A 19,947-nucleotide genomic window follows, 5' to 3' on the forward strand; every position below is an offset into this window, starting at 1 on the left:
AAGCTTCCATTTTTGCAGGATTTTCAGACCTTCTGACCTTTCCAAGTGTCTTCACAATAAATCAATTAATTACGTTAATTATAGATCAGTCGTGCTCTCATTGAATTGTGGAGCAGACTCAATGGGCCTAATGAGCTAATTCTCCTACGTCGTGTTGTCTTATTTAAAATATGATCACTGTTGTTACCGTAGGCAATTGCAGCAGCCGATTTTACCCTCTGGCCTGGAAAATAGAATGGTGATAATGACTGTGCAGTTTAGTTTTTCATCCAATAAAAACAGAAAATGCTGCAAATATTCAGCAGATCTGGAAGTATCTGTGGGGAGAGAACAGCGTTCATGTTCCAAATCGATGACCTTTCATCAGAACTCACCCCGTCAGAGAGAAGGGCAGAATTTCTCCAAGGTGGGCATTTCTGGAAGATATGGGGTAAAACACAAGTAGGATGCTGAAGAACTGAAAGAAAGGAAGTATAGTGATGTTGGCCATGTGATTAAAAAATGGGTAAGGAGCTCCCTGCTCCCCATTGGTTGGTGGTCATGTGATCTTTTACATTCAGCTGAGAGGGTACATTGGGACTCAGCCGAAAAACGCATCTGAAAGTTAGCACATCTGACAGTGCAGCACTCCCTCAATATTCAGTTGGAAATGTCAGTGTGAATTCTGTGCTGGAGCTGCTGATGTTCAGCTTGCAATCTGTTTTATTCCACAGTAAGGTGAGTATTGCATTTGACCAGAGTTACTGACTCAATATGGACAATGAATATTCAGATATATTTTTTATTCATTCGTGGGATGTGAGCAATATTGGCAAGAGAAGTATTTATTGACCATTTCTAATTGTCCTTGAGAAGGTGGTGGTGAGCTGCCATCTTGAACCGCTGCAGTCCATGTGGTGTAGGTATGCCCACTGTGTTGGTAGGGAGGGAGTTCCAGAAATTTTGCCCAGCGACAGTGAAGGAACGGCCGATGTATTTTCAAGTCAGGATTGTCGTGTGAATTGGGGGAACTTGTAAGTGGTGGTGTTCCCATGTGTCTGCCGCCCTCGTCCTTCTAGGACGTCGTGGGTTTGCAATGTGCTGTTGAAGGTGGCACGGTGAGTTCCTGCAGGGCATGTGGCAGATGGTACCCCACTGCTATCACTGGGCATCGATGGTGGAGGGAGTGAATGTTTAAGGTGATGGGGTGCCAATAACAGGCTTCTCTGTCCTAAATGCGTTGAGCATCTCAAGTGGAATGAAACGTAAAAATTGAGCATAATGAGGCAAAGTAAAAAGGAAGAATGATCCTGCCTTATCTGATTGTGCTTTTCACAATCTCAAGACATCCCAAAGTGCTTTGAAACCAGCTGCATACTTCTGAAGTGTAATCACTGTTATGATGCAGGAAATGTGGACCTGTGCATAAAGCCTCCTGTAAAAAACAGCAATGAGATGATAGCCAGGTTGTTTTTGGTTAACAGCAAGAGACAAGATAAAGGAAGCAGTTTCAATATAAACATTCATTTATTCATTGTAGCACACAGTTGGTGATGAGCTTGCAAAGCAAGAATTGTTCCATCTGAAACAAATAAAATGCAAGTCACTAATTTTCCATTCTCAGTCGTTGATGCTCCTGTTTACAGCCACTTAGCTTTTGAGTTCAGCGTTCAGAAGGTAGATTAAGAGCACTAGAATACAATATAAATAGCACACAATTACAAAACACTCTCTCCTCTACCTTTGCTGTCAAGCTGCCTTTTAAAACCATGTTATTTGTTGAGTAAAGTGCTCCACCTGCCGGATGGAGCTATGGATGACACAGTATCACCCAGTCATTGGGCTGGGCTCGATTAGACAAACAAAATTCAACTCCGCTCCAGGTAATATCTCCTCAATTGTAACAGTGGAGTCATGAATATCTCCTATACTCCTCAGAACACCCTTTGTGTTCAGAATTTCACTCAGATTGTGACCAGATATCCAGAACGTGTTCTCAGGTGAAGGAGCAGTGCTCCGAAAGCTAGTGTTTGAAACAAACCTGTTGGACTTTAACCTGGTGTCATCCACTCTGTCTATGCCCCTCATAATTTTGTAGACCTCTTTCAGGTCACCCCTCAACCTCCGTCGTTCCAGTGAGAACAAACCGAGTTTATTCAACCTCTCCTCATAGCTAATGCCCTCCATACCACGCACTTAACTTAACTGAATTTTATTTTTGCTGCCAAAGTGAAGAGAGAAAAAAGGTCACCCCATTACATTTGGCGAGGCAATGAAATGAAACAAATCAAATCAAATATTCCTAGAACAACTTCATACCTGTTCACACTATGTGTTATATCTGGTGCTACTACTCTTCGTTTCCAAGCCATGATATCTCTTTCTGTGGCTATTTGACTACGGGGAGTATTGTGACGCATCTGACGATTACCTTCAATCTGACCACTGCGGCGCAGTCCCACATTTGGTGGTGACAGAATGTCGGAACTCGAGTTCCTTAAAACTTAAAAGAGAACAAACAAGACAAAAGAATAATCGACAGAGTACATTGACAAATGGTACATCAACAAATAGTGATTGGTTACAGTGCGGCGCAAGGGCCAAACGAGCACCATAGGGCATCTTGAATAATATCCTTACAGGGAACAGATCAGTCTGAGGGAGAGTCGTTGAGGAGTCTTGTAGCTGTGGGGAAGAAGCTGTTCCTATGTCTGGATGTGCGGGTCTTCAGACTTCTGTATCTTCTGCCTGATGGAAGGGTCTGGGAGAGGGCAAAGCCTGGGTGGGACAATGCTGTCTGCCTTTCTGATGCAGTGCGAGATTTCAAGAGAATCAGTGGGAGGATGGCAAGCTTGTGTGATGCGTTGGGCTGAGTTCACCACACTCTGCAGTTTCTGGGAGTCAAGTGTTCATTTACTAATTAACACCAACTGCTTAGATTTGAATATTAGTCCAGAATAACTTGTGGTTAAATGCACAATATAAATATAAATACATTTCTCTTTTTTTCTCTCTCTCTCTTTGTATGGAATTCATTGAATTAAGGTGTTACTCAAGGTGCTTTGAACACTGCACCTAAGATAATGCGAGAATGCTCATTTAAGTCTTCAACGTAGTGATTTTAGCAGGCAGTTCATTTTCAGGCTTATGTGACATTTCACTATGTGCTGTTTCAGGGCTAACATGAAGCCATTTCAAATAGACCTCGTCAATTAAATGAGTGGTGGAGGTTGATGTAGGAGTGGTTTCAAAACCTGTGTATTGAGTCAGCTTCCACGTGGGGTCATTCCCTGTGGCTCAGCTCAGTACAGAGAGGAATAAACACGACAACCTGGACAAAGATGGCTTATTTAATCAAGCTTGTTACGTGTGCACGGAGAACAGACTGGATATCGGCCAAGACCTGTTCTGCCAAACAAAGACCCGAACACAGTAATTATACAACGTTCAAAAAACGGCAGCCCACCCCCATTGAACACAATCCAATCCCTGAAGCTGCTTCTTTTAAACTTATCCAATAGAATTGTAAGCAGTGTTTAAACTTCACCCAATAGAATCGCAAGCACCACATGACTGATCCTCATCCTGACAGCTGTTTACAATCCCAGCAGCCTGTGTTGACTGTTTGTGAGAAACAGAACAACAGAACCAGCACCCTGAATTGTTTCACAAAGACACGATGCCAGAAGTAATGTCCTTTTGGTCAAGTTAGCTATCCTAAATCTCATTTGATTACTTATAACTGCTATGTCCTAAAAATACGTGTTTAATGGTTAGTAATGATTACTCAGTCCTATAATTCATCTCAATCCTTAATAAAACAACTTATGTTAAACTACTCTAGTGGCATGCTAACGATTCAGTTTTAAGAGGTATCATCGCTGAACACCCCCCCCCCCCCCCTTCAGAGGTTGGAGAATGTCATACAAATAAACTAAATGTTTGTCTATTAATATTAATTGTCTATTAACAGGGCAGCACGGTGGCACAAGTGGATAGCACCATGGCTTCACAGTGACAGGGTCCCAGGTTTGATTCCCTGCTGTGTCACTGTCTGTGCGGAGTCTGCACGTTCTCCCCGTGTGTGCGTGGGTTTCCTCTGGGTGCTCCGGTTTCCTCCCACAGTCCAAAGACGTGCACGTTAGGTGGATTGGCCATGCTAAATTGACCTTAGTGACCAAAAAGGTTAGGAGAGGTTATTGGGTTATGGGGATAGGGTGGAAGCGAGGGCTTAAGTGGGTCAGTGCAGACTTGATGGGCCGAATGGCCTCCTTCTGCACTGTCTGTTCTATGTTCTAATATTCCCAGCAATACATTTCTAAATCTTTCTGACGGCTAATTGGCATGTTAGGTTTCTTGCAGAAATAAAACACATTTTTGCAGTTCAGGTGTCAACACACTGCCTCACCCTAGGGGTGTGACCCTGCCCCACACTGCAAGCTTGAACCATTCATAAATTCTCACCTTTCCCTTGATTTCAATGAGACCTGTTTCAGTCTCAGCCCAGTCGCTGAAGGAAAGGATACCAGGAAATTGAGGGAAGCAATATTGCATTCATGTAGTTCCCTTCTCAATCTCAAGATATCCCAAAGCACTTTCCAGTCAGTAAAGTCTTTTTTGAAATATTGTCACAGTTGTAATGTGGGAAATGTGGTGATTCCTATGTCACAGCAAAATCTCACAATCAGCCGTGACATGTTTCAATTATGTGAATTGAGAGATAAGGATTGACCAAGGAGAACTCCCCTCCAATGGCTGTGGGATCTGAGAGCGAAGACCAGACCTTGGCTTGATATCCAATTCAAGAGGTGGTATCATTGACAGTGCAGAACTCCCTCAGTGCTGCACAGGAAATATCCACCTGGAGTTTATCCCAGAATCTCCAGACTCTGACTTGAACCCACAACCCTCTATCAGCTCGCACGCGCTTATTGGGCCTTGGCTAACACTGTGACATGAAGCAGTGAAGGGTCCCCTGCCACAAGGTGTTAGCTGGGTGAGAGGACCGTTACCAGCTGCTTAGTAAGGGCAGGATATTGTGTTCTTCTGCATCAGTTTCCGAAGCTTTTATCATTTACTTTCCTCGTTACAGGCAATGAATTTGGACACCCTGAGTGGCTGGACTTCCCCAGGATAGGTAACAATGAAAGTTACCATTACGCCAGGCGGCAGTTTAATCTGCTGGATAATCATCTCCTCCGCTACTCTCAGCTGAACACTTTCGACACAGACATGAACAACTTGGAAGAGAAATACGGTTGGCTTGCAGCAGCTCCGGTAAGTGGGCGCTTTCTCATGACCTCAGGCACTCTGCCTCTGTCCCTCTTGTTCGCTCTCACTCATGCAGATGTTCTCTCTTGCTCTCGATCTTGCTTTCTCTTTCCCCCCCACTCCAAAGAAGAGTTATCGAGACACGTTGCACATTAACTCTGTTTCACCCTTCACAGAAGCTGCCAGACCTGCCGAGCCCTTATTGCATTTACTGTTTTTATTTCTCTTTCTTTTGCTCTTTATTTCCTCCCTCTCGCACACGCTCTCGCTCGTTCATGCGTGCTCTTGCTCCCCCACCCTCAATTTCTCTTTTGTTCTCTTTTGCTCTACCTCACCCACCCCTTCACTCTCTCTCTTGATGTCACTCACCTTTCTCACTCTTCCTCTCGTTCTCTCCCTGAGGGAGGGAGATTTTCCTCCTTCATAGGACGTTTGGGTGGTGAGGGAGACTGGGACAGGCACTGTTGAGGTGGAACGAGATAGTCCAGGCCGCTGATTAATTAACAGCGTTTCAACGTTAGCTGAGGGTCAAACTGGATATACAGGGAATTTGTGCCAAGCAGGACGGGGTGGGAGTGAGATGGAAGTTTGTTTGGGAGAGTGGAGATGGTAACTACAGTTAGCCTGGCATTCGGTTGAAGGGAGTTGATGCCTTCCAGAGGACGTTTAAGGAGTGGTTGTCAAACAAGACTTCAAATAGAATAATCGCAGGTTGTGCGCTGCATAAAATAGAGAGAAAGATTAATAGCAATCAATCTCCTCCAAGGTTCTCTAAAAGATCCAGATGTGATGTGGGGGAAACCCCGTTCTTCTTCACAGAGCAGTGTGTGGAACAAGGGGAGCCACCTCAAACTTGCCAATAGAAGTTGCTGGTTAATAACAATAATAATAATCTTTATTATTGTCACAAGTAGACTTACATTCACAATGCAGTTACTGTGAAAATCCCCTAGTCGCCACATTCCGGTGCCTGTTCGGGTACAGGGAGGGAGAATTCAGAATGTCCAATTCACCTAACAGCAGTCTTCAGGATTTGTGGGAGGAAACCGGAGCACCCGGAGGAAACCCACGCAGACACGGGGAGAACGTGCAGACTCCGCAGACAGTGACCCAAGCCGGGAATCGAACCCGGGATCCTGGCCCTGTGAAGCAAGGGTGCTAACCACTGTGCTACTGCGCCACCCATGTGACTGTGGTGATGCCTTTTAATTACTTGAATTTTAAAGAGACAAATGTTGGTAAAAATTCCCTTACATTCATTCGTACAATACAAAAAAATGTACTTCACGTACATTTTAATCTGCTATCTACTGCCATTCAGCCCCCAATGACATAAAACACTCAACAATCAAGACCCATTCACATGCCCTGATTTTCAAATCATTTGACCAACAAATGCACAAAAAGATTCAAACGTCCATGGATAAATATCTGGATCACATCGGGATTCCCTATTAAGTACGTCTGCTTGGGGACTGACATACAGCACCACCCTTGGCGAGACTGATGGGTCATTCTTGACCTAAAGCGAACCAGCGGCAGTGCCCCTGTGGATTGGGCAAACCGAGCAATGGAGGAGGATTTAGACAAATGTGGCAGGGGATGGGAAAGTCTCGACTTTGAAAGTCTCGATTGAGAGCAAGATTAATAAAGCTGTTGCAACAGAAGCAGAGGCTTAGCTGAAAGAAAGATTGAGAAAACGTTCCTGGAGGAGAAATGGAATAGAGCACGCTGTGAGGTCGAGAGAGATAAAAGTTCTGCTGTGGACAGGGCCAAGGGTTATAAGAAAATGAGATGCAAAAAGCAGAGAAAGAAGTCAGCATCCCAAATAGCTGGAATTAAGAATGTATGTGAATACAGAAAACATTAAATCAAAATAGAAGAATTAGAACCATTATTGAACATAGAAGGAAATTGATATCGTATTTATGATGGAAACGTGGCTTAAGTTTGAACAGCATTCAGAATTTAATACTCCTGTCTGTAAAACGTGCAAGTGAGAGAGGGAGAAAGAAACTGGGAGTGGCCTGCCAATACAGTTGAAGGAATGTATCACAGCACTAGACCTAGAATACCTGACGCTAAATGCCGCCCCCTTCCCACTTCCGCGGGAGTTCAACTCCGTTATCCTGACGGCAGTTTACATCCCACCCCAGACGAATGTGAAAATTGCGCTGGTCGAAATATTCACCACCACAAATAGCCTTGAAACAAAACATCCTGAGGCCTTGTTCATTGTAGCTGGGGACTTCAATCATGCCAAGCTCAAGAGCATACTACCAAGTTACCACGGCTTGCTGAAGTCTAGGTCTGAGGCGTTCAAGTCAGGCAACCCTGACCTCTACAAGAAAGCCAGATATGATCTAAAGAAATCCATCATAGATGCCAAAAGGCAGTACCGGACCAAGCTAGAGTCCCAGACTAGCCATATGGATCCCCGCCAACTATGGCAAGGTCTGCAAGACATAACAGGCTACAAGATGAAGGCATGTAAAATCGTCGGCTCCAACGCGCCCCTCCCTGATGAGCTCAACGCATTCTATGCCCGCTTTGAGCAAGAGGTCAGCGAGAGCGAGCCCTCCACCCCAGAAGATGTGGATTAACCTGTATATGAGATCCCCACTGCAGACGTCAGAGCAGCCTTCTCGAAGGTCAACCCATGGAACGCCACTGGCCCGGATGGGGTACCCGGATGAGCACTCAGGTCTTGCGCGGATCAGCTGGTGGGGATATTCGCAGACATCTTCAACCTCTCTTTACAACAATCAGAAGCCCCTATCAGCTTCAAGAAGACGACCATCATCCCTGTACCAAATAAAAGCCAAGCAGCTTGCCTTAATGACTATCGTCCAGTGTCTAGGACATCCATCATCATGAAGTGCTTCGAAAGGTTAGTCATGGCACGAATCAACTCCAGCCTCCCGGATTGCCTTGATCCACTACAGTTCGCCTACCGCTGCAACAGATCCACAGCAGACACCATCTTCATGGCCCTGCACTCTACCCTGGAACACCTAGATAACGAAGACTCAGACTATGTCAGACTCCAATTTATCGACTACAGCTCAGCCTTCAACACCATCATTCTTACAAAACTCATCTCCAAACTCCGTGCCTTGGCCTCGGCAGTTCCCTCTGCGACTGGATCCTGAACTTTCTAACTCACAGGCCACAATCAGTAAAGATAGGCAACAACACCTTGTCCACAATCATCCTCAACACCGGTGTCCCACAAGGCTGTGTCCTCAGCCCCCTACTATACTCCTCATACACCTATGACTGTGCGGCCAAATTCCCCTCCAACTCGATTTTCAAATTTGCTGATGACACCACCGTAGTGGGTCGGATTTCAAACAATGACCAGACAGAGTACAGGAATGAGATAGAGAATCTGGTGAACTGGTGCGACGACAATAATCTCTCCCTCAATGTCAACAAAACGAAGGAGATTGTCATCGACTTCAGGAAGCGTAGTGGAGAACATGCCCCTGTCTACATCAATGGGAATGAAGTAGAAAAGGCCGAGAGCTTCATGTCCTGGTCCCCCCATGCCGACGCTATAGTTAAGAAAGCCCACCAACGATTCTACTTTCTCAGAAGACTAAGAAAATTTGTCATGCCAGCTACGACCCTCACCAACTTCTACAGATGCAACTTCCATAGAAAGCATTCTTTCTGATTGTATCACAGCTTGGTACAGATCCTGCTCTGCCCAAGACCGCAGGAAACTACAAAAGGGCGTGAATGTAGCCCAATCCATCACGCAAACCAGCCTCCCATCCATCGACTCTGTCTATAATTCCCGCTGCCTCAGAAAGGCAGCCAGCATAATTAAGGACACCACGCATCCCGGACATACTCTCTTCCACCTCCTTCCATCAGGAAAAATATACCAAAGTTTGAGGTCACGTACCAACCGACTCAAGAACAGCTTCTTCCCTACTGCCATCAGACTTTTGAATGGACCTACCTCGTATTAAGTTGATCTTTTCTCCACACCTTGCTACAACTGTAACATTATGTTCTGCAGTCTCTCCTTCCTTCCCTATGTACGGTATGCATTGTTTGTACAGCATGCAAGAAACAATACTTTTCACTGTATACTAATGCATGTGACAATAATAAATCAAATCAAATCAAATGTGGCAAGACTCTCCTCAAAGACAGGACTGTGTCAACACCCACTGGAAGGAGAACGTTGCAGAACTGCAGCGATCCCTCGTCCAACATTCCTGACGTGTTCCGAGAAAATGGCATGCCCTTAAGAAATCATGTGATAAGGGTGAATCACGTTCTTTTTTTAAAAATAAATTTAGGGTACCCAATTCATTTTTTCCAATTAAGGGGCAATTTAGCCTGGCTAATCCACCTACTCTGCACATCTTTGGGTTGTGGGGGTGAAACCCATGCAAACACGGGGAGAATGTGCAAACTCCACACGGACAATGACCCAGAGCCGGGATCGAACCTGGGACCTCGAGGCTATGAAGTGCTAACCACTGCGCCACCGTGCCACCCCCGTGAATTGCGTTCCTGACCTGTAATTTCTGCATTAAAAATCTATTGGCTGCCTTGAATCTAACTGGCCTAAAAACCCTCTTGTGAAATCTTACAACTTGTAACTCTTAACTTCCCACTTGCCTTCCAGTCGCCGATGCTGCCGCTTAATGACCCCCTCTTCCACTTGTCACTTCCCTCTCCCAAACCCTCGCTGTGAGCGAGGAAGCAAGTGAATCTGCGAATGGATGGGAGGGAGAAGGAGGGTGGTGGAGGGAATTGGTGAGTACGATAGGCGGAGAGGGAACTGGCGGATGGGAGGCTGGGTTGGGGCACTGCAAACGCCCCGAATTTACAAAGTCTGCTCAAACAGTGATCCCAGAACGCGCTGAACATGGCGAATACCTATACTCGGTCTGAACTCCACAGTAGAATTGCACCAGCTGGAGAACCTCCCACAACATACAATCAGGAGTGAGATGGACAATCATTCTCGATTCAGTGATAACTGCTGTTCACCATCTGAAAAGCAACAAAACGCTTGGTCCTAACGTTATCCCTGAAACACGAAGACACAGCCTCTTGCCAACTGTCGAGGAGAGTTCCAGTGCGATTTCCAACCGGAACAACTGACGTGATCTTCATGACACTCCAACTTTAAGAAAAGCTCAGAGCACATCACGATGTGTATGTTCATTTTTATCTAAAGTCTAGTCTTTATTTTATTCAGTTAATTACTTAAAAGTTGCTGTTTGGGTTTAGACCTTTTATAGGGTTTCACTACTCTAATTTATATTTTTGTTTGTCTTTTATTTATTTAAAAAAAAAAAAAAATTTGGTGTTTTTTGTGAATTTATGACCTGCACGTTTATCTACACGTGCAGGATTAGGCCAGTATCCGCCTCTGACACTGGCATGATGCTGGTTGTGACAACCAAGCAAAATAACATAAAGTAACTGATGGATAAAACAAAAGAGGGGAGTGCTCCAAAACAACGAGTGAAGCACAGCCCAAAAGGAACAAGAAAGGAAACAAAAACTTTTCAAAAGCCTGTCAAATTAAAGTGTGAGAATCGGGGTCGATAAGGCAATCCAACCCCTGCGGTGCCCACCGAGCACGGAAGGCCTCAAGTGTGCCCGTGGACACCACATGCTCCCTCTCCAAGGACACCCAGTCGCGAACGAAGCCGTGGAAGATGGGCAGTCAGGCTGGACAACCCCCTCGGTCGCCCGATGCCTGGACCAAGAAATGGCAAGTTTGGCCAGGCCCAGGAGCAGGTTCACGAGGAGGCCCTCCGCCTTCACCGCCCCCTTCCTCACCGGATGGCCATAGATCAGGAGCGTGGGGCTGAAGTGCAAAGAAAACCTCAACAACAATGCTGTCAAGAAACCAAAAAGGGAGTGCAAGTTTGGGTTTAGAAGAAGGTGAGTTTTCAATCAGCTTTAAACAGAGGTGTTACTGGAGCTGGAGCTTGTTCATTACTTAATTGGATTAGACTAGTTTTCAGAGGCAAGAGTCACAGTATAAAGGTGAGCCAGCTACAGTGCAGACTTTGTTTGCACTGAGTGCTGAATTTGGGTGCATTTGAGTGCGAAAGTGAGAGTTTGGTGACTGAGGGAGTGCTGAATTTGGGTGCATTTGAGTGCTATAGTGAGAGTTTGATGATTGAGGGAGTGTTGAATTTGGGTGCATTTGAGTGCTATAACGAGAGTTTAGTGACTGAGGGAGTTAGGTGAGGAGGGAGTAAGGTGCTCCTTTCATTTAATTTCCTCAAAGAGCGAGAAGGGAGCCGGGCGTTTACAGACAGTACAGCTGACTGGGAGCAGAGTCGGAGGGCGGAGTTCCAGTTGGTCCACAGGGCAGCTACATTCTGTAAGGAAAGATTTGTTTGTTTTGGGGTTTTTTAATTTGAGTTTTTAAATTTTCAATTTTTTTTTTAATTTTATTTTTTGTGTTTGTTTTTTTGGGCGGGCAGCAAGCTATCATTCTTTCATTTCGCAGAATCACCAATTTTCGAGGGTTCACTTGGGAAAGTAGCAACAGTATAAGGGCCTAACGGGTGTTTAATCTTTCTTTTTTTCCCCTTTAAATCTCTTTGTGATTTCAGATCAGAGGGGGTGGAGGCTAGGGCAGTTGCATGCTCCTCCTGTAGGATGTGGGTGGTGAGGGATACTACTGGTGTCCCCGCTGACTACACCTGCGGGAAGTCCACCCAACTCCAGCTCCTCAGAGACCGTGTTAGGGAACTGGAGCTGGAGCTGGATGAATTTCGGACATCCGGGAGGCAGAGGGAGTGATAGTGAGGAGTTACAGGGAGGTAGCCACACCCAAGGTACAGGAAAAGAGTAGCTGGGTTACAGTCAGAGGAAGGAAAATGAACGGGCAGAAAGTGCAGGGATCCCTCGTGGCCGTTCCCCTTCAAAACAATTATACCGTTTTGAATGCTGTTGGGGGGGATGACCTACCGGGGGAAGGCCCTAGCAGCCAAGTCTCTGGCACTGAGTCTGGCTCTGTGGCTCAGAAGGGAAGGAGGCAGAATAGAAAAGTAATAGTGATAGAAGACTCAATGGTTAGGGGAAGGGATAGGAGATTCTGTGGTCGCGAGCAAGACTCCCGGAAGGCATGTTGCCTCCCGGGTGCCAGGGCCAGGGATGTCTTGGATCGAGTCTACAGGATTCTTAAGGGGGAGGGGGAGCAACCAGAAGTCATGGGGCACATAGGCACCAACAACATAGCTAAGAAAAGGGATGAGGATCTAAAAAGTGATTTTAGGGAGATAGGTTGAAGCTAATGAGCAGGACAAGCGGAGTAGTGATCTCAGGATTGCTACCGGTGCCACGTGCAAGTGAGGCAAGGAGAGAGAGCGAGTGCAGCTGAACACGTGGCTACAGGGCTGGTGTAGGACGGAAGGCTTCAGATATGTGGATCATTGGGATATCTTCCGGGGAAGGTGGGACCTGTACATGCAGGAGGGATTGCACCTACACGGGGTGGGGGGGGGGGGGGCACCAATATCCTGGGTGGGAGGTTTGCTAGAGCTCTTCGGGAGGGTTTAAACTAGTTTGGCAGTGGGATGGGAACCAGAGCTATTGATCAGAGGATAGAGTAGCTGTTGAACGGGCTGAAATAGTATGCAGCAAGTCTGTGATGAAGGATAGTCAGTTGATAGAGCAAAGTTGCACTCAGTGGAATGGGTTAAAGTGCATCTGTTTCAATGCAAGGAGTGTCAGGAATAAGGGAGATGAACTTAGAGCAGTGATCAGTACTTGGAACTACAATGTTGTGGCCATTAAATCGCTGGCTTTTAAAGCAGATAAAGGCAGGCCAGCAGCACGGTTCAATTCCCGTACCAGCCTCCCCGAACAGGTGCCGGAATGTGGCGACTAGGGGCTTTTCACAGTAACTTCATTTGAAGCCTACTTGCGACAATAAGTGATTTTCATTTCATTTAATTTCATTACGGAGACATGGGATTTCACAGGGGCAGGAATGGTTGTTAGATGTTCCAAGGTTTAGATGTTTTCACAAGAATAGGGAGGGAGGTAAAAGGAGGGGGAGTGTCATTGTTGATTAGGGAGTGCATCACAGCTGCAGAAAAGGAGGTAGTTGAGGAGGGTTTGTCTACTGAGTCAGTATGGGTGGAAGTTAGAAACAAGAAAGGAGCAGTCACTGTGGAAAGGATTCTATGAGATAGGATTTATGATCATTTAGAAAAACATAGTTTGATTAAAGATAGTCAGCATGGCGTTGTGAGGGGCAGGTCATGCCTCTCAAGCCTCATTGAATTCTTTGAGGATGTGACGAGACATATTGATGATGGTCGGGCAGTGGCCGTAGTGTATATGGATTTCAGTAAGGCATTTGATAATGTTCCCCATGGTAGGCTGATTCAGAAAGTTAGGGGGCACGGGATACAGGGAAATTTGGCTGTCTGGATACAGAATTGGCTGGCCGAAAGAAGACAGTGAGTGGTAGTGGATGGAAAGTATTCTGCCTGGAAGTTGGTGACCAGTGGTGTCCTGCAAGGATCTGTTCTGGGACCTCTGCTCTTTGTGGTTTTTATAAATGACTTGGATACGGAAGTGGAAGGGTGGGTTAGTAAGTTTGCCGATGACACGAAGATTGGGGAAGTTGCAGATAGTGTTGAGGGTTATTGCAGGTTACAGCAGGACATTGACAGGATGCAGAGCTGGGCTGAGAAGTGGCAAATGGAGTTCAACCTTGATAAATGTGAAGTGATTCGTTTTGGAAGGTCGAATTTGAATGCTGAATACAGGGTTAAAGGCAGGATTCTTGGAAGTGTGAAGGAACAGAGGGATCTTGGAGTCCACGTACATAGATCCATCAAAGTTGTCATCCAGGTTAATAGGGTTGTGAAGAAGGTGTATGGTGTGTTGGCTTTCATTAATAGGGGGATTGAGTTTAAGAGCCACAAGGTTTTGCTGCAGCTTTATAAAACTCTAGTTAGACCACACTTGGAATATTGTATCCAGTTCTGATCATTATAGGAAGGATGTGGATGCTTTGGAGAGGGTACAGTGGAGATTTACCAGGATGCTGCCTGGACTGGAGAGCAAGTCTTATGAAGAAAGGTTGAGGGAGCCAGGGCCTTTCTCACTGGAGCGAAGAAGGCAGAGAGGCGACTTGATAGAGGTGTATAAGGTGATGGGAGGCATGGACAGAGTGGATAGCCAGAGACTTTACCCCAGGGTCGAAATGGCTGTCACAAGGGGACAGAATTTTAAGGTGATTAGAGGAAGGTATAAGGGAGATGTCAGAGGTAGGTTCTTTACACAGAGAGTGGTGGGTGTGTGGAATGCACTGCCAGCAGAGGTGGGGGAGTCAGAGTCATTAGGGACATTTAAGCGACTCTTAGACAGGCACATGGACAGCAATAAATCGAAGGGGTGTAGGTTAGGCTGATCTTGGATTAGGATAAATGGTCGGCACAACATGGTGGGCTGAAGGTACTGTTCTATGTTCTATGACTCCTTGTTCTCACAAGGAAGGTGCGACAATGACACAATGTCCAGCTAACATCACAACACCCTCTAGCTCGCACATGATGAGATGCAAGCAGCAGTATTATGCAGAGGCTCCATTACAGACCCCTTCCCTGTCAAAACTGGCATCAAACTGAGGTATGTCATTGGACCAACACCGTTCTCAATCGTTCTTGCAGTAACCTTGTAGCTTCCCCTGTCAGGCTCCGCCCAGGTATGGTCATAACTTATCGCACTGGGGGTAAATTCTCCAACTACTGATGGTTGAAACAAAGACAACAACCACTTCTACAATAGAGCTACAGTATGTTGATGATGCACAAGCTGGTTCTCATTCTGAAGAAGAACATCAATATTGCCATATTCACCAAAGCCAATGAGAACCTGGGACTTGTCCCGAACATGAGGCAGACCAAAGCCACTTAAATCATGTGTATTCGATCTAATGCCTTCAATTGAGATTCATGATGGGAGGACAAAAAGAAACAAAGATGCTGATGTGCCGTGTCTCAGGCCATGACAACCTCACATCAGCTGTGATGAATGAGGGCAGCACGGTGGCGCAGTGGTTAGCCCTGCAGTCTCACGGCGCTGAGGTCCCAGGTTCGATCCCGACTCTGGGTCACTGTCCGTGTGGAGTTTGCACATTCCCCCCATGTTTGCGTGGGTTTCACCCCCACAACCCAAAAATGTGCACGCTAGGTGGATTGGCCACGCTAAATTGCCCCTTAATTGGAAAAATGAATTGGATACTCTAAAAAAAATTTTAAAAGAAGCTGTGATGAATGAGACATGTCGTTAGAATACCTGACTGAGGACTGACCAGATATATCCTCTATTCAGAGCCACGCCAGGGAGATTGTTCACAAAGTGGCCAAAGGTAATGTTTCAAAGACGATCTCAAAGGTCTGCTCCAATCAACAAGAGCAGCCTGTGAGAGAGAATGTGAGAGAGATGGAGCGGGCAGATACCCGATCGAATAATCCCCCACCAGCCCGATTGACCGACAGTCAGTGTCCTCACTGCAAAAGATCCTGAGCTAAGAGAGGGCTGGGAAGGCATCTGCAAACGCACAGTCAGAACTGACTTTGATCCAGCCATCCACAAGGAGGAACCAATCTTGACATGGGCAACTGCCGAAGATGATTACAGACTGTGGAGGAGTTGAATGATCCCAAGACAGGCTTCCCAACTCCTTGAAGACACTTCCTTCAAACCTATTGGATCAAGCTTTTGGCAGGATGCCCTGATATCCCTTTCAATGGCTTACATAGAACAGGAGGCCTTTTGGCCCTTCGAGCCTGCTTCGTCATTTATCACGATCATGGCTGATAATCCAACTCAATAGCCTAATCCTGCTTTCTCCCCATATCCTGATCCCATTCTCCCCAAGTGCTATATCCAGCCACCTCTTGAATATATTTAATGTTTTAGCGTCAACTACTTCCTGTGGTAATGAATTCCACAGGCTCCCCACTCTGTGTGTGAAGCTATGTCTCCTTATCTCTGTCCAAACTGGTTTACCCTGAATCCTCAGACTGTGACCCCTGGCTCTGGACACACCCATCATTGGGAACATCTTCCCTGCATCTACCCTGTCTAGTCCTATTAGAATTTAATAAGTCTCTATGAGATCCCCCCTCATTCTTCTGAACTCCAGCAAGAATAATCCTAACATAGTCAAACTCTCCCATGTGACAGTCCCGCCATCCCTGAGATCAGTCTGGTAAACATTCGCTGCACTCCCTCGAGAGCAAGAACATCCTTCCTCAGAGAAGGAGACCAAAACTGCACACAATATTCTCGGTGTGGCCTCACCAAGGTCCTGTATAATTGCAGCAATATATCCCTGCTTCTGTACTCTAAACCAACTTGAAATGAAGGCCAACATACCATTAGCCAAGGGCAGCACGGTGGCCCAGTGGGTTAGCACTGCTGCCTCACGGCGCCGAGGTCCCAGGTTCAATCCCGGCTCTGGGTCACTGGCCGTGTGGAGTTTGCACATTCTCCCGGGGTTTGCGTGGGTTTCACCCCTGCAACCCAAAAGATGTGCAAGCTGGATGGATTGGACACGCTAAATTGCGCCTTAATTGGAAAAGAAATGAATTGGGTACACCAAATGTAAAAAAGAAACATACCATGAGCCTTCTTTACCGCCTGCTACACCTGCATGCTTACCGTCAGCGAATAGTGCACGAGGACACCCAGGTCCTGCTGCACACTCCCCTCTCCCAATTTACAACCATTCAGGTAGTAATCGGCCTTCCTGTTTTGCTTCTAATGTGAATAACCTCACACGTATCCAAATTATACTGCATCTGCTATTGATTTGCCCACTCGCCCAACCTGTGCAGATCATGCTGTAGGATCCCTGCATAGGGGCTGGTTTAGCTCACTCGGCTAAATCGCTGGCTTTTAAAGCAGGCCAGCAGCGCGGTTCGATTCCCGTACCAGCCTCCCCGGACAGGCGCCGGAATGTGACGACTAGGGGCTTTTCACAGTAACTTCATTGAAGCCTACTCGTACAATAAGCGATTTTCATTTCATTTCATTTTTTCCTCGTCAGAGTTCACCCTCCCATCCAACTTGGTATTATCTGCAAACTTTGCGATGTTACATTTTGTTCCCCCATCCAAATCATTAATATATATTGTGAATAGCTGGGGTCCCAGCACTGATCCCTGTGGCACCCCACTAGTTCCTGCCTGCCAATTTGAAAAGGACCCATTAATCCTTACTCTTTGTTTCCTCTCTGCCAATCAGTTTTCTATCCACCTCAATACACATCCCCCAATCCCATGCGCTTTAATCTTGCACAATAATCTCTTCTGCGGGACTTTGTCCAACGCCTTCTGAAAGTCCAAATATACCATATCGACTGGCTCCCCCTTGTCAACTGTACTGGTTACATCTTCAAAGAATTCCAACAGATTTGTCAAGCATGATGTCCACTTCCTAAATCCATGCTGACTCTGACTGATCCTGCCACTACTTTCCAAATGTCCCGCTATAAAGTCCTTGATAATGGATTCAAGAATTTTCCCCATTATCGATGTTGGGCTTACTGGTCTATAAATCCCTGCTTTTTCTCTTCCTCCCTTCTTGAATATTGGAGTGACGTGAGCTACCCTCCAATCTTTCCCGTACCAGCCTCCCCGGCCAGGTGCCGGAATGTGGCGACTAGGGGCTTTTTACAGTAACTTCATTGAAGCCTACTCGTGACAATAAGCGATTTTCATTTTCATTCATTGCATTTTCATCTGCAGATCCAGAGTCTATAGAATCCCGGAAGGTGACCACAATACATCCACTATTTCCAGAGCCACCTCCTTAAGCACTCTGGGATACAGATTCTCAGTCCCTGGGGATTTATCCACCTTCAATCCCATCAGTTTTCCCAGCACCATTTCTCTTACAAATGTTGACCTCCATCAGTTCTTCACTCTCATTAAACCTTTCATTCTCCAACATTTCTGGGATCTGGGGTGGAGTTCTCCGACCCCCCACAGGGTCGGGAAATCGTCCGGGGCCTTCGTAAATCCAGCCCCCACTGTGGCCGGAATTCTCTGCCACCCGGGAATCGGCGGCGGCGGGAATCGCCGCGAAGGTCAGCGGGCTCCCCGCACAGGTCGGCGGGCCCTCGGCGGCGATTCTCCGGCCCGCAATGGGCCGAAGACCCGCCGCTGTCAGGCCTCTCCCGCCGACGTGGTTTGAACCACCTCTGGTGCCGGCAGGAGCAGGCGGCGCAAGCTGGCCCTGGGGTCCTGTTGGGGGGCACGTGCGATCTAACCCTGGGGGGTGCCCCCACGGTGGCCTGGCCCGCGATCGGGGCCCACCTCTCTCACACTCTCACACTGTCGCTCTCTCACACTGTCGCTCTCTCACACTGTCGCTCTCTCGCTCTTTTTCTTCCACCGCCGCCACGGCCTCCACCATGGCGGAGGCAGAAGAGACCCCCTCCACCGCGCATGCGCCAGGGTTTCGTCAGTGGCCGCTGTCACTCCGGCGCATGCGAGACTCACGCCGACCGGCGAAGGCCTGTCGGCCAGCCCCGACACCGGTCGGCGGGGCGCCAAAGGCCGTTGTGCCGGTTGGCTGAGCGGGAGCCACTCCGGCGTGGGCCCAGCACCTAAAGGTGCGGAGAATTCTGCACCTTAGGGGAGGCCCGACGCCAGAGTGGCACTCGCCACTCCGGTACGCCGGGATCCCCCCGCCTGCCGGGTAGGGGAGAATCCCGGCCCTGATTTATGTCCTCTTTTGTGAAGACAGAACCAAAGTATGTATTAAATTGCTGAGCCATTTCTTTGTCCCTCATTATTAATTCCCCTGTTTCTGTCTGTAGGGGGCCCCCATTTCTCTTTACCAATCTCTTTCTCTTCACATATCTATGGAAACTCTTAGTGTCAGTCTTTATGTTCCCTGCAAGCTTATGTTGGTATAGCGCTTTCCCCTTCTTAATCAATCCACTCGAGCTTCTTTGCTGAATTCTAAACTGCTCCCAATCCTCAGCCCTATTATTTTTCTTGACTAATTTGTATGCTTCCTCCTTGTGTTGATTACGATTTCTAATTTCCTTTGTAAGCCATGGATTGGCCCTATTACCCATTTTGCTTTCGTTTGGTCAAATTTTGTTCAGAAATTTATGTTGGGATTTTTACTGGGTAAAAGTTGCTATATAATGAGATGAAAATGAAATGAAAATCGCTTATTGTCACGAGTAGGCTTCTATGAAGTTACTGTGAAAAGCCGGCGCCTGTTCGGGGAGGCTGGTACGGGAATCGAACCGAATCGAACCGTGCTGCTGGCCTGCTTGGTCTGCTTTAAAAGCCAGCGATTTAGCTGAGTGAGCTAAACCAGCCCCTGCAAGTTGTTATAAATTTTCGCAATTTTACTTGACGAAGAATCAGAATCCTGGTCACTGACGCTCTAGTTGGTCACTGCAAGTTTATTGTCATTTATCTCAGAAAGCTATATTATTCCTTCCTTTCCTCTTGGTTTCTGCTTGTTACCACGCAATCACTTCCTTGCTGTTAAAACTCTCTAAATGTTGTAATGGGGAGGGAGGGGTGCAGATTTCAGTATGTTTTGAGTAAATCTTACATACAGAGTTCCAATGCTGAGAGACCTGTGTACGATGTGGAAACACTAAATTTCTGTAATCGACATTGATTTGGAAACTCCTCGACAAAGTGTAAC

General features: G+C 46.7%; 1 protein-coding gene across 4 annotated transcripts in view; it reads left to right on the forward strand.

Moving 5' to 3' along the window:
• LOC119968715 (1,4-alpha-glucan-branching enzyme-like) overlaps positions 1–19,947 on the forward strand; it is a 707,296-nt gene that overhangs the window by 577,698 nt on the left and 109,651 nt on the right. For all 4 annotated transcript variants that reach the window (XM_038801318.1, XM_038801319.1, XM_038801320.1 and 1 more), the window contains exon 13: positions 5,072–5,256. In XM_038801318.1, coding sequence (XP_038657246.1) covers positions 5,072–5,256 — 185 coding nt within the window. The remainder of the gene's footprint in view (positions 1–5,071; positions 5,257–19,947) is intronic.

The sequence above is a fragment of the Scyliorhinus canicula genome, chromosome 7 (assembly GCF_902713615.1).
Source record: "Scyliorhinus canicula chromosome 7, sScyCan1.1, whole genome shotgun sequence".
NCBI lineage: Eukaryota > Metazoa > Chordata > Chondrichthyes > Carcharhiniformes > Scyliorhinidae > Scyliorhinus > Scyliorhinus canicula.